Consider the following 16,180-nt stretch of genomic DNA (forward strand, 5'->3'; position numbering starts at 1 on the left):
TATTCGTGCCTTTGATTATATATCTATTTCCTACTATTGTATGAGAGGCTAATACTTTAGTGCCCCCGTTGTAATTTAAATCTTTTTGACAAAAATACCAAACGCGTGTCCATCATAGCTTAGTATTATTGATTCTTAACCTCCACCTTTCTATTTTTCCTGTATATATATAAAACCCTTTCATCCCTGTCTCCTCCATTTTTTTCCCTTTCTGCTAGGGCTTAATATTTTGTTCCCCTGTGTTTGTGTTTGCTGCAACAAAACACAGCAACACAAACACAGGAGTGAACCACATTAGTTATTCACATTCGTCATTTAACGTGTTTGGAAACACGATGTTAAATTAAGTGTGTTATTAATCTGGTCGCATCGCAAATCCAAACACACACATTTAATTAATTGGTTTGATATTTATCAATCAATGGAGGAGAACTCACGAGGCAACGGAACCGTCTCACTTTCATATAATTCTCAGGGGGTGTGGGAAGTTTGTGTAAAAAATGATAGAAATGTTGGCTCTTATGGCATTTTCTTGGGAGACAATCCATTCGATTTTGTACTTCCTGCAACAATGTTCCAAGTCATCATCGTTATCTCCATTTCTCAAACTCTTTGCTTTCTTCTCAAGCCATTACGAACACCAAAATTCATCTGCAACGTCATCGTAAGTTCCAACAAATTAACTCTCCACCATTCATTTCATCAATGGATCACAATCACTAGATTTTTCTTTTTTTTTCTTTTCCATTATCTCCTTTCTCTTTTTTTGTACCTTATTCTAATTTTAGACTAATATATTTATAGCCTAATGAAGCATGTGTTAACTTATAGATAGTTATTACTATTATTCGATAGAAGCTATTGATAATAGAAAATTAAAATAGGATTACATTGAATTCTGAGAAAATCAATAATATCACGGATACATATAAGACTTATATAACTAATAAGAAGAAAAACAACTTACTAGTGTAACAAACAAACTAAGTATAACTAACTTTTATATCTGATAATTCTTTAAATTTATGTTTATGTGAAAAATGCGTGCAGGGTGGAATTATTTTGGGGCCATCATTGCTAGGGAGAAACGAGATGTACTGGAAGGCCATGTTTCCCCCAAGACAATCTGATGTTTTAATAGTGTTGTCAATACTCGGAGGTATATACTTTTTGTTCATGATTGCACTGAAAATGGATCTACTAATGACTATAAGAGCAGCAAAAAGTACTAGCCTACTTGGAATATTACCCTTCATAGCTTCTTTTATGGTTATATCATTACTCCTAAAAGTTTTTTATTTACCACAAAACTTTCCTCATCTCAAATTAGAATCTTCGCGTGGATCATTAAGTGCTACGATGGCAGTCAGTAATTTCCCTGTAGTGTCGGAAGCTTTGATGGAGCTTAACCTCATAGCAACTGAATTAGGACAGATTGCACTGTCTTCAGCCACGCTCAATGACTGTATACAATTTTTCATCATAGTATCACACCATCTATTGGACCTTCGTGAATTAAAATTCACGATCAGCGGATTTTGTTGTTGGATAGTGTTCATGTTTTGTAGTTTCTATATTTTACGACCAATGATGAACTTGATTGCACGCAGCACACCAGTTGGGAAAGCAGTGAACCAAATGTATGTTGTGTTTATTCTTCTTGGTGCTCTTGTTATGGCTGGTATCACTGACATGATTGGGGTAACATTTCTTATTGGACCATTGATTTGGGGTTTGATTATTCCGAGTGGACCCCCTTTAGGGACAACATTGGTTGAAAAGTGTGAACTTATCATCTCAGAATTATTGTTACCTTTCTTCTTTGTTTACGTTGGCATGAAGACAAATTTGGCTGTACTTCAAGATTGGGGAGAGTTCGTAACTTTGCAACTTATCTTGTTTGCTGGAGACATAACAAAGGTGGTTGCTTGTGTGTTGGTTTCTATGATATATAACATTAAGCCCAAACATGGCACAGTGCTTGGCCTCATGTTGAACATCAAGGGCATAACTCAACTTATAGCTTTTAGTAAATTGCACAAACTCAAGGTACGCAATAGTTTAATTAATGAGGTAATTGTGATGTCTGTAGTCTGTATGAAAGATACACTTTCAGCAACTCACAATCAAATCATATGAGTGATTTCTGAAGTAGTTAGGATTTAAGTCAAACATGATTAATGATTTAACGTTTAAAATCAATTGACGGTGCCATTTTTTCTTATAATGTATATAAATAAATACTGAATTAATCTTATATGGGTTAATTATGTTTTTGGTCCCTACAAAATTGCAACCTTGTAAGTTTAGTCCTTACTTAATTTTAATAGCATTTTTAATCCCTACAAAAAAAAATTTACTTATAATTTTAGTCTCTGCTAAAATAAATTTTGTTTAATTATCCTTAAACTCTTAAATTTTTTAACGATTCTTTTTATACAAGTTTAGAACACTATGAACGGTTCATTTACTAAAATCTATAATTTTTTAACATGAAATAAATTAAATATGAATTTTTTAAAACGACAAAAGTTTAAGATATAAGTAACAAAAATATGGACGTAGAAATCAAATTTTTGCGATATTTTTTTCCGAGGACCTTTTAATAACGTTCTTAACACGCCTGTAAAAAATTGTTGAAAAACTTAAGAGTTTAAGCATAAATTAAACAAATTTTGATTGAGTAAGGACTAATATTGAGTATAGAAATTTTTTGTATGGATTAAAAATGCTATTAAAATTAAGTAAGGACTAAACTTACAAGGTCGCCATTTTGTAGGGACCAAAAACATAATTAACCCATCTTATATTAGTGCTTATTAGATGCATAAAAATTTAGAGAATTAATAAAAAAAAATGAAAATTTATCTTTGATTTCTTTATTAAACTTAGTAACAAAGTAAATTACAAACATACCAAGTATATGTTTGTCTTTAATTTAAGCTATTGATCGTATTTGTATTTGATTATACTTTGTTTATGTTTGCAGATATTGGATGATAAAACATACAGTCACTTGGTGCTATGTGTGGTGGTTACAACTGCAATCGTCACTCCCCTCATTAGATTGCTATACAAGCATCGTCCTCGAGTATTAAATTCATCAAGCATATTTGATGAAGAAATGAGAACAATCCAAAACACTCCAAAAAATTCAGAGTTTCGCATTGTTACTTGTTTACATAGTGAAGGAAACGTTCGCGGAATGACTGCCCTAATGGAAATTTGCAACCCAATTCAAGAAAGTCCCTTATGTGTCTTTGTGATTCATCTCATTGAGCTCTTAGGCAAAAGTGCATCAATTTTACTTCCTATAAATTACAAGCAAAACCGAAATTTTTTGTCTGTTAATTACCCTAACACAAACCACATCATGCGAGCATTTGAAAATTATGCTAATAACTCAAATGGTCCTGTAACTATTCTTCCGTACATCAACGTAGCACCTTATAAGAGCATGCTTGATGCTGTTTGTAACCTAGTACAAGACAAAATGGTTCCTTTTATTGTGATTCCTTTTCATGAAAATGACCATATTGACCATTCTGGACACATGGCAACGACTATTCGAAAGTTGAATACTAGGTTTCAAGCACATGTTCCATGCACGTTGGGGATATTAGTGGATAGATACTCAAGACTTGGTGGGAATGATGATTATACAAAACCTTATTTTCATGTTGGGATATTTTTTATTGGTGGGCCTGATGATAGAGAAGCATTGGCATTGGGGATTCGAATGTCGGAAAGAGTGAATATGAAGGTGTCTTTGTTTAGGTTCATTGTAACGAACAGAAAATATGTGCTTAGAATTGATTCAGGTAAAACAGAACCACTAGATGAAGAACAAGAGGAAATGTTGGATGAAGGTTTGATTGATGAGTTTAAGAGTATGAAATTTGGGATTGGGGACATTTCTTGGTATGAAATTGTGGTGGACGATGCAGTTGACGTAATGGATGCAATTCGTGGTTTGGAAGGAAACTATGACCTTGTGATGGTGGGGAAGAGGCATAATGTTGGAAATTTGAAAGATGAAGAAATGGGAAATTTCATAGAGAATGTCCAAATTTTAGGAATATTTGGAGATATGTTGTCCTCAACGGAATTCTGTATTGGAATGGTTCCTGTTTTGGTGACACAATGTGGTGGGGATAAAAGGGTTATTAACAAGCTTGATAGAGTAGGTTCCGGTTCAGTTAATGTCTCTCAGATGAGTTTAAAAGGTTGATAAATAAAATGTTTTTTGTTCTCCTCCTTTTGATTTGTGCATCTTTAATCTTTGAATTACAAGCACCTTTAGGTATAAAATTACATGGGTCAAGATTTTAAACATGTCACAAATGAATCATTGTTTCACTAAAAAACAATTTTTTTACTATAATTAGGTTTTAAATTCAAATAAACCAATAACAACACTATAAGATTTGAATAATGAATATCATTGAAAAGCACGAGGGAAAAAAGGCGTGTCTTACCTACGTTATTATACTATGAGCATTTGTTAATCTTTGCACATCATTGATAATTATTGTATTTAAAAAAGATGAATTGGTTTTCTTAACATATAACTTTAATTTTTTTTGTCAAAAAAGAAACATAACTGAATTATTGTCAAAAAAAAAGTATTGATCAAATTGTTCACAAAAAAATTGCGCACGTGGCGCACCCATAAAATATTATCGTAAATATGGCCATCATTCAAAAGTCACGGTTCATTGAGAAGATGAATAGAAGTACCTGACCCAATTCATCATTGTGCCCCTCCACCAACAATTAAGCGAGCTCGCAAGATACTCCGCCAAACAAAACTCATATTGTGACCCAGGTTGGTCGTGAGATAGTTCCAAGAAGGAAAATACCAATCTTTAAAAATACGAGAGACTAAAGAAGTTTTGTCGGTTTGAAACTTCCAACCTTTTTTACCTAACATGGACAAATTAAAATTAGTAAGGACCTTGAAATCCATTCCACCATGATTTTTATGCATCAACAACTTCTCCCATGACTATATCCAATGTATACCATGGTTATTGGAGCCATTGTCCCCACCAAAAGGAGTTCACATTCTTCTCAATAGTATTAATAAGGAGAAATGATATTTGAACATCCATTTTGTGACAACTTTTGCTACATTTCTCTCTCATACTCACATTATTTTTTACTTTATCTCTCTATTACTTTGATTTTCGTACAAATACCTATTCTTTCTTTGCAAATTATCGTTGTCCCTATAAGTTGTCAATTAAAGGTTGTTCAAATAACACTCCTCATTAATAAGTGAGGTGGGAAGGACAAAAATACTCATGACATAAGATGAGATGGCTTGCAACATCGATTTTATCATAACCTCGTGTCATGTTTTGGACAAACATTTACTACTCCAAAAGTTTATATTCACAATATATCTTTGGACAAATATTTACTACTCCAAGAGTTATTTTTTTAGAGAATCATTAACATATAATGTTGAACCCTGTTATAAAATAATGAATTTTGTAATAATGCAAAATTAAATTAAAAAGACACCCTCTCTAGTTTTGTTCAAATAACACATACCTCCCATGTGTTTTTGTTCAAATAACACCTACATACGCTCTAGTCTTTAACCTAACAGTCACCTCCCTTATTTTAATTTAATCATGCAATATCGCCCTCTCTATTTAACCTATCGTAGCAAGTGAATAATTGGGAGTCATACACGGTGGCTCAAAGTTAATAGAAATCATAAAAGCATTGATTTATGATTAGATGAATTAAAGTATAGTACACATTTAATTATATATTAGTATGGACCCGTGCCAACTACGGGTTAGAATTCCGTCATATTTGAGAGAGAAAATACTCTGATGTATCAAGTGTCGGTTAAAGTCCAATATTGAATAAAAAAGTGGAGGTTAAACAAAAAATAAATGAATAAAACTCATATTTAAGTCTTCAATTTTTCGAGGAAGATGCGGTATCATTCTCACTTATGTGGTTTCTCTTTCTACAATGTGTCGATTCACATCAATGTTGACTTCCCTAGAAGGCTCAACGGTGATATCATATCCCGGTTCAACATTGTGTGGGTGTGTGTGGGGGGGGGGGGGGGGGGGGGGGGGGTGGGGTGGGGTGCTTCTTGATAGTGGATCACAGACACAGAGTCTCATACTTAATGGAGAGATGTTAATGTGTCAATTGTGGGTTAAAATTCGGCATTGTATGCAAGAGTAGATAAAGAGAAACATATGAGGGAGATTATTCAAATACCTAATGCTTTAGGACTTTGGGTGAAGAAGTGATATCAATCTCACTTGTGTTGTTGCTCTTGGACTAATATGATGATACAACTCAATGTAGGTTCCCATAGAAGTTGCAACATTATAATAATTTGTTTTGTTGGTTTTTGGGTGTCATTTGTTTAATTTTTTATCTTAAATTTTAACTTTAGGATGTCATTCTCTTTAATGAATATTTGTTATTCAATATATGTTAAAGAAAGGAACAAAGACACCCTTCTATGAAATAGCCACCAACTCACATTTTTTACCATGTTGTTCCTCTCATCTTATTTTGTTGTCTCACCATATCAAATAAAATTACTATCGTACTATAAAATCTGATAACATTTATAAGATCAATCCAGTCAAAGAATCATGGAGCATGGTCATGTGGGTTGTACATGTTTAACGATTTTCGTTCATGATGTAAATTGTGACTCATGCTTTCTCACTGAATATGGTTATGAATGCATCTATATGTAAATTATGAAAAACCATGTTTTCTTAGAATAATTGATGTTGTTTATTTTGATATGACTCATTTTTGTTATCTTCATATTTTAGTTACTTTTTGTTTTTGATGTAGAACATTATATAAGTGCTGGTTGATAAGGATTCATATGAGATACTTTTTTTTTACGAGATCTTGGTAAGTTGACTATATATAAAAAAAATTATGAGGTTCTAAAAATCAAGTCTTCATCTTAATTTTTTGTTTCGATAGCACAACCCAATGAATGAATGCGTAATTTGTCCATGATATTTAATAAACAATAGATATATGATATTATTTATATTGAATCTTTACATGATCAAAATAGTGAGTGCAATCATATTAAATAAAGTGATTTGAAATATGTCATAATGTATTATTGAATGTTCAAATTACATTGGTTCAAAATATACCATGATCAATCATTCGGTAGAACCAAAGTTTGATCTCTTAATGAAATAATTTTTTTGTGTCAAACTCCAAATTACATTGGTCCAATTACACTTCGAACCGGAGGGTTAACTCTAAAATAAAGAAAAATTATTTTTCAAATTTTTTCTAGCATTTTTTATTCATATCTCTTTTCATGCGATGCGAAATCATATTCTTAATTACTATGCCTCGTAATTATTATTTTTTTGGCAAATGATTGATGCAAGAATTATCAACCAGAAACTTTTAGCATAATTGTCGCCTAAAATTTCTATTTTTGGGAACAAAACATTATTACATGATTTCAAAATCGTTATAGAAATTAGTTTTAGAAAAGTCTACAAAATTACTCAAACGAACCTCGGACCATTAAATGTACTGATTTAAAGGACCTTTAAAAAATTATTTATTAAAGGAACTTTCTAAACTACAAATGTGCTAATTTAAAACACTTACATTAAATGAAATATATTAAACTATTTTCATGCATGTCACAACCGAAACCATTTATTACCTATGACTTTATCCTCTCAACCATCCATAATACTGATGGAAATTCGCAAGTGCATCAAATCCTAACAAGTAATAAGTTGTATCGTTCTCCACAGGGATTATCGTTCAATTCAATAATTAGTAAAACTTATTTTAAAAGTGAAAAGTAATAAAAGATGAATAGAATTGCATGGTTGAATTGCCCTACCCAAAAGTAAAGTAGTAAGTTATATTAACGTATTTCCCTTAAGTGAGAGACTCTCTGCATCTATGATCTGGTTAGCGAAACAAGGTCAAATGATGGCATAACATGGTAAAAAAGGTGGATTGATGGTGATTTTATGGAGGGAGGTTTTTGTTCCTTTCTTTCATAAGCAAAAAAAAGAGGAATGTGTGTTTTATCTTTAGGAGTATAGGAAATAGAGTGAGTTGTTGGTAATCTAACGAGTTTGTTGAAGGAGATGGAGATTTTTGGGTGATTATTTTAACCAAAAAAATTGATTAAATAAAAAAACTTCACATCATATTAAATTTTAAATACGTGTGTAGTTTGTCAACTCAGCATAATATATTTTTATTGCTCCATTGTCATATTCCATCAAAGACAAAAAAAAAAAAAAGCAAGAGAATTTGAAATAATAGAGGTTGGATAAAAAATATAGCATAAAGACGAATGACATACAATAACTAAGATTTAAGATTAAAAAAATTAAATAAATGACATATAGAAACTATTGAAACAATTTATCATAATGATGGAACTTTCAGGAGAGTTTGTGTAAAAAGGTGGGTTGATGGTGGTCCCATGAAGCGAGGTTCATGTTCCTTTGTTTCATGAGAAGACATGAAAGAGATTAGAAAAGAAAAAACTATGAAAAAAGAATTTGTACATACTAGAACTATGACCTGTGCTGAAGCACGGGTCTTATTTTCATGTAGAAACTCACAATTTCACCAAAGTCTATATTATATCGTAGTAAAATAAGTCATAATAAATATAACAATAAGTCGTAAAAGATAGAGAGTACAAAATTTATGATACATTCCAAACTATGAATCATACAAATAGAAGAACTCTAATTCTGTTAAATCACAGAAAGTACACAATTTAGGAGAAATTTTTAGTCATAAATAATTAACATGAAAGAAGTTTAATTCCGGTCAATCCTACAAAATACACAATTTAGGATACATTGCAAAAAACTTCGTGATAAACAACATTTTACTAAATAAAAATACTATTTGATGTGTATTTACGAATTTACATAAATGAATTTTGTCACAGCATTTTCGAACAGCATTATTTCATTTTGTGGCTCGTTGGAAAATTTCTCAAGAAAATTGTGTTCCTTTCGAAAAAATGAACATTGTGTTCCTTTCTAAAAAAAATGAAAATTGTGTTATAGTGCCAAGGCCAATAATTCTTATGGTGGTATAAATCTTTATTACGGGAATCATGTGAATTAGTAGTTGGTACATTAAATTTAATTCCACAATTAAAATAGAAATAATTTTTGATTACTTGTAACTTCCAAATTCTGCTACAACAAATCAATTTGATCGTTTTTGGGTGCTGAAAGGGAGGTTCAAATTACCAATGGTTTAATGTGTAATATTCATTTAAAATATTAAAAAAGATGTTGACTTATTAATATGATTACATACAGATTTTTATTTCCATGACAGTAAATGTCAAACCTATAATTTCCTATCCTAAAATTACAAATGAAAAGGTCTTATACTGCCAATCAAAATATTTCTTAAGGTGGGAGAATTATTTCAAACGTTAACCTAAAAATTACTTGCTCCAATTAATATCACTCCAAAATTAAAATAGAAACGATTTGCTGGCATTTGTATCTCGAAAATTCTGGATCAGCAAATCAATAAACTTATTTTTAAGAAGATGAAAGGGGCGGTCAACAGTCAATGGTTTAAGAATTGAAGTTTTCATTCAAAGTTTTGAGAAATATGTTGCCTTATTAATATGATTAAATAGAGATGAAAAATTGTTATAGTGCCAATCAAAATATTTCTTACGGTTGGAGAATTATTTCTAATGATAATCATGGGAAAGATTACTTGCTCCAATAAATATCACTCAAAAATTGAAATAGAAACAATTTGTTAGCATTTGTAACTTACACATTAACGATCAGCAAATCAATATTCCTATTTTTTAGCAGCTGAAAGGGGCGGTCAACCCTCAATGGTTTAAGAATTGAAATTTTCATTCAAAGCTTTGAGAAATATGTTGCCTTATTAATATGATTAAATACAGATGAAAAAGTGTTATTGTACCAATAAAAATATTTCTTACGATTGGAGAATTATTGCACAACATCATTGCACAATTATTACCGCCATCATTTACTAATTATTATACTTTACAAAACAGTTATTAATGTCATCATTTGCTAATTATTATATTTTACAAAACAGTCATAATGAAAAAATTAACCATTAAATCGAAAAAATGCTAGCATTTGCATTTACTCCATTGACCCGAAAAAATTAAATTAAATCATGCATTTACTTCGTTTACTCCATTTACAAAACAGTTATAATTTCATCATTTGCTCCATTGACCCTAAAAAAAAATTAAATTAAATAGTGCATTTCCTCCATTTACTCCATTTACAAAACAGTTATAATGTCATCATTTGCTCCATTGACCCTAAAACATTAAATTAAATTGTGCATTTACTAATTACTCCCTCCGGTCCTATATATAAGAAAATTTTCAAAAAAAAATTTGGTCCTAAATATAAGAAAATATCACAACTTTTAAGGTGTAGTTATTGCTTAAAAGACTTTTCTACCCCTTATTTAGTGTTTGTCTTTTTAATATTAGTGAGTGTATTTAATGCTTCACAATTTTTTATGAGGGTATATTTGTAAAAATATTCAAAAAGTTAAACTAATTAATGAGTGTGTTGGTTTTGATGTTTTTTGGTTTTTCTTCTTATAATTAGGACCGGAGGGAGTAGATAGAGAAAAAAGAAACCAGGTTTATTCTCATTGATCCGTGCATTTACTAACAAACTTTAAGCATTACAGCAACATTTCATCGAATATCATGTATCTTGCTCATGATATGCGCATTAGTTTAGTGTATTTCAGGCATTTATGTTAAGAATATCTTTTATTTGTATTAATCAGTTATTACTGATGGGCTAAAGTTTAGTTTTTAATATATATAACGACATTGATAAAAGAATGCAATGTAAAATCTGAAAAGGTTTGCTTAATTTAAAATAGCGTCCATAATAAGGCAAAATGATGCTTCATTACTATGATAGTCCAGAACTGAAGCATCATATTTGTTGATTGACAAATCGAAAAGAAAGCATAAAAGATGAAGCACACGACACTCCATAAAAAGGGCACGCAATGGGAAAAAACAGCAAGGGAAACATTAAAATAAACTGGCAAATTCCATCAGCATTAAACCATCCGCAACTTCCAATCCTAACAACCAATGACAGTTAAATAGATTGTATCATTCTCTCCAGCCACTGGCACACCGAGTCTGATCTTAACCCCTTCACGAAGCTTGCGGGCATCCACAAAACGCTTCCACTTCCTACCAATCATGCAGTGTAGGTATGGAGTAGAGCCAAAAATCAAGACGCAATCCCAGCCATTTCCACAATCATCCACCAACTTGATAGAAGTAGTTCTTGTATCCATCATCTTCTCAACTTCTCCTTCATAAATCAGCACCTAACACGAAAAATAAATTAACATGTCAACAACCTAACAAAAAAAAAGACAGGAGTTGTTAAGCAGTGATAGGACAGCAAAGTTTTAATACCACGACCCTCCATTTCATGAATCAATGATAGAATAATAGAAGAAGAAATGAGGTTGAATCAATTAAACAATTACGGTAATGATAATATAGACTGATTTTAATTTGCAACCGTGTGGTTTTTTTTTTAGGAAATTTACAACCATGTGTTATCAATGTCAGTTAATATATAATTGATTGAACAATCATACCATACAGATATGCAACGTGAAAAATATATGGGGTACCTAAAATATGATGTCATCCCAATTTGACTTGAAACATATTATTTTAATTTGCAACCGTGTTTTTTTTTAATGAAATTTGCAACCGTGTGTTATTAATGGCAGTTAATATATAATTGATTGAAAAATATTCCACAATCATACCATACAGATATGCAACATCTAAAATAGTTCCGCAATCCCAGCCATTTTTGCAATCATGGCCACCAACTTGATAGAAGTAGTTCTAGTATTCATCATCTTCTCAACTTCTCCTTCATAAATCAACACCTAACATGAAAAATAAATTAACATGTCAACAACCTAACAAAAAAAGACAGGCGCTGTTAAGCAGTGATAGGACAGCAGAGTTTCAATACCACGACCCTCCATTTCCTGAATCAATGATAGAATAATGGAAGAAGAAATGAGGCTGAATCAATTAAACAATTACGGTAATGATATTATAGACTGATTTTAATTTGCAACCGTGTGGTTTTTTTTAAGGAAATTTGCAACTGTGTGTTATTAATGCCAGTTAATATATAATTGATTGAAAAATATTCTACAATCATACCATACATATATGCAACATGCAAAATATATGGAGTACCTAAAATATGATGTCATCCCAATTTGACGTGAAACGTATTATTTTAATTTGCAACCGTGTTTTTTTTTTAATGAAATTTGCAACCGTGTGTTATTAATGACAGTTAATATATAATTGATTGAAAAATATTCTACAATCATACCATACAGATATGCAACGTCCAAAATAATATGGAGTACCTAATATATGATGTCATCCCAATTTGACTTGAAACATATTTTTATTTAATGACAAACAAATTGAAATGAAATGAAATGATTGCGTGTTAAAGGGATGAGGAAGTCAAAGGCGTGAATTAATTGCGTTGGAATGGGAGGGAAAAAGCTAGGAATAAATTCAGATAAGCTGATTAGGAAATGCTCTCAAATTTGAAACGAATTGCCTTAAATTATTTAATGAATGAAATGAAATGAATTGCCAAACAACAACACGGTCAAACCTGAGAAATTGCCAAACAATTTGAAATGAAATGAATTTATTCCGTGTTAAAAGGGTGAGGAGCTCAAACTTGGAATTAAATGTGTCAGAATGGGAGAGAAATTGCTAGGTTAAATTTAGGGTTAGGGTTAGCTTGACCAGACAAGCTTTAGTAAGAAAGATGAGAGAAATGATAAGGGGACATATGCAATTTGTGTTTGTTCTCTAAGAGTATATGAAATAGAGTGAGTTGTTAGTTGTTTTATGGATTTGTTGAAGGAGATGAAGATTTTTGGGTAAGTAATATACCAAAAAAATAATCTTAATTAAAAAAAACACCACATCATTTTAAAATATCTAATAAGCACGTGTTTTGTCAACTCAACATAACACATCTACATTATTTCATCGTCATATATATTCGCTGGATTATCCGTGGTAGTGATTGTTGATGTAAGATTTTTACATCTCATAAAACTATTTACACGTGAGTATAGAATAGGATCGTATCCACAGGGAGTTGCGTATTTCATAAGCATTTTCACAATCTTTATCACATTAAGTGTTTGGGTATAAATTGTTTGTTTGTGTAAAACTATTTTTAACTATTCGACATAAAAGTAAAACGAGACGAGATAGGGCTATTTCGCTTGGGGTCAGAGACATCAACGAAGCGTAACAACTGCAATCTCTCGATCGATTAATGGATTCTAGCTTTTTAAACGATATTATCACAATCACTAGACAATATCATTCGTGTCCAAATGATATCGTTATTTCTTAGGGGCTGTTTGGTTGAGGAGAAGATGAGAAGAGAGAAGTTGAAGAGAGAGAGATAGGAGAGAAGTGTCCCATCAAGGTTGTTTGGTGAGCAAAGAAATAGGGGAGAGAGATTAAAAACTTGTGGGCCCCACATCAATATTCTTTCTCTTCATGGATGTGAAGAAACGGGAGGGGCTGTTGGTATCTTGGGCATTTCTCAATTATACCCTTGCTTACATCATATGAGTAACATAGGCATCTTATTTTTTGTTTAAAGACTGAATAACACTATTTTTTTTTTTATAACTAAATAACAACGATAACACTAGTAAAATTAAATAGTGTGATAATCTAGTCATATTTTTTTTTTAAATAAAACTAGTGTAATGAATTGATTTAATTAACCGACTATGTTAAAATATTTTTAAAAATTAATTAAAAAGTAATCTAATTCCTTTGTAAAAATAATCAATTTAATTTTTTAATTAAATTAGAATAAAAAACTACATTAATTTATATATGAGATCCTCATAAAAAAATTATATATGAAATTGACTTACTAAGATAATAATTGTATTAGTTTTTTTAATATAAGGATATTTTGGTCTTTTCAAAAATTAAACACACTTCTTTCTCCTCTATTTCTCTCTTTCTTCTCTTGTACCAAACAATCCATCAAATCTACCCTATTTCTCACCTCTTTCTCTCTTTTCAAACTCTCTCTTACCTATTTCTCTCTTCACAACTTCTCTTCTACACCAAACACAGGGATCGTTTAATTATCGATTTCCCAAACATTTAAACGATCACAAAGTCGATTGGATCGTTTAATCGACGATTTCCCAACCGATTAAATGACCCAAAAACATTAAGTTCTAGATTAAAAGTGATTATCAAATATTAACATCTATGTCTAGAGTGATAACTTAAGATAGATTGTTATTCTATTTCTAGATTCAAAAGTATGTGTCCATATCATTTTAAATCTCAATAAAACATTACATGCAAGAATAACAACAATATTGAATAAATAACTAGAACCATATATTAAATGATCAAAAGATTACATAATAGCTTGTTTGAATACCTCAAGACCACAAGAGTAGATGTAGCTACATATGTCTATGATAGTTATGCAAAGGATGAAGAAGAGATGAAGATTCAATGAGAAGATCCATGATGTCTCAACAAATCTTGGCTTGAATCTACTCCTAACTACCTTGCTCTGTGTTTCTCTCTCTAGAAATGCCCTAACCTCTCTCTAAAAACCAGAAAATATGTAATAAAACAGTAGTGGAATGGTTGGAAAGAGAAGAGAAAACTATTTATATGGGCCACTTCTGCGAAATTTCGCTAATACTAAATATTTTGCTATTAGCGAAATGTGTGAAATATGCCTCTGCACCAATGGAGTTGCTCCACGTGGCCTTTATCCACTTGATTCTCCTGAGTTTTGCCTCCAACTTCGCTGATAGCGAAGTTCTCTGTGAGATTTTCGCCAATAGCGACATTTTCGCTAATGGCGAATTTCTTGAGATCCTGCTTCTGACTTCGCTCCCAGTTTCGCTGATAGCGTAACTTCCAGGGAGTATTTCGCCAATAGCGACATTTTCGCTAATGGCGACTTTCTTGTGAACTTTGGCAATTCTTGCTCCTTGCTTGTATTTTCCTGCACAAAAGGGTAAAGTAAGGCATGCAAAGCATAAATGGCATTAAGGCACATAATTGAAGCTTTTCCATCGATAATTTGTAAAACAACTCATCAAACATGCCTAAACTAACACATGAATTAGATCATTTTGAGCACTTATCAATTGTTCAGAGATGTGTCCTTTTATACCACTTTTGTGCTGATTTGTTGTATCCCCGTTTCGGGTTTTTTGTGTGGTTTACTGAGTCAGGTTTATGCCCCCTCAGTCATGTACTTCCTAATCTTTTTAATTTATTTCTTATTTTGGCTAAAAAAAATAAAATAAAAAAAGAAATAATAAAGGTTGAATTAAAAATAACATGAAAGGGAGTGACATCCAAAAACTAAATTTTAACATAATAATAATAATAATAATAATAATAATAATAATAATAATAATAATAATAATAATAATAATAATAATAATAAACAAATGACGTCCAATACCTAACAAATTAATTCATCATAATGTTGGGTCTACAAAAGGATCTTACACTAGGTTGGATTATCATAATAAGCTACGAGCAATCACACAAATCAGATTGCTGTCACATCTATAAGCATGTGGTTTGTCAAACTCAGTATAACACATCTACAATTTTTCATTTCCATATTCCACCAAAGATCAAAAGTGAATTAATTTGACATAATAAAAAAATGAATAAACAAATAAGCATCAAAGCGAATGACATCCGATAACTAAAATTGAAGATAAAAAATTTAACAAATCACATCCAAAAACTAACAAATAGTTCATCATAATTTTGAGAATTCCAAGGGGATCCTACACTAAGTTTGATCACCATATTTGATTAACAGAAACCAGAAAAATGAGATTGATACCAACTTTTCATCAAAAATCTTAAGACATTATGTATATATGTCATCTCACTTATATGTTCTTCGAAATCTACTCTTCCATCCAATATAGAGCTTTAACCCACACTTGAAACATTAAGATCTCTTAATCATTTGTGTGACTCTTTGTGTTTGTAGTTATG

General features: G+C 31.2%; 1 protein-coding gene across 1 annotated transcript; it reads left to right on the plus strand.

The window, feature by feature from the left end:
• Positions 1–200: 200 nt before the first annotated feature.
• LOC146939985 (cation/H(+) antiporter 15-like) lies at positions 201–4,258 on the plus strand. The gene is made up of 3 exons (XM_085753560.1): positions 201–664; positions 1,051–2,049; positions 2,990–4,258. The coding sequence occupies exons 1-3, from the start codon at positions 422–424 to the stop codon at positions 4,229–4,231; spliced, it is 2,484 nt and encodes an 827-aa protein (XP_085609686.1). The 5' UTR covers positions 201–421; the 3' UTR covers positions 4,232–4,258.
• The last annotated feature ends 11,922 nt before the right edge of the window (positions 4,259–16,180 follow it).

The sequence above is a fragment of the Medicago sativa genome, chromosome 3, assembly GCF_051527215.1.
Source record: "Medicago sativa cultivar Bolivia chromosome 3, Bolivia_mono, whole genome shotgun sequence".
In the NCBI taxonomy this organism is placed as follows: Eukaryota; Viridiplantae; Streptophyta; class Magnoliopsida; order Fabales; family Fabaceae; genus Medicago; species Medicago sativa.

What these genes read in the sequence shown, in the direction of transcription:
- LOC146939985 (XM_085753560.1), top strand. Translation starts at nt 422, where the DNA reads ATGGAGGAGAACTCACGAGGCAACGGAACCGTCTCACTTTCATATAAT. An exon ending in AATTCATCTGCAACGTCATC is followed by an intron (nt 665 to 1,050) that starts GTAAGTTCCAAC and finishes AAATGCGTGCAG; the next exon opens with GGTGGAATTATTTTGGGGCC. An exon ending in GTAAATTGCACAAACTCAAG is followed by an intron (nt 2,050 to 2,989) that starts GTACGCAATAGT and finishes TTATGTTTGCAG; the next exon opens with ATATTGGATGATAAAACATA.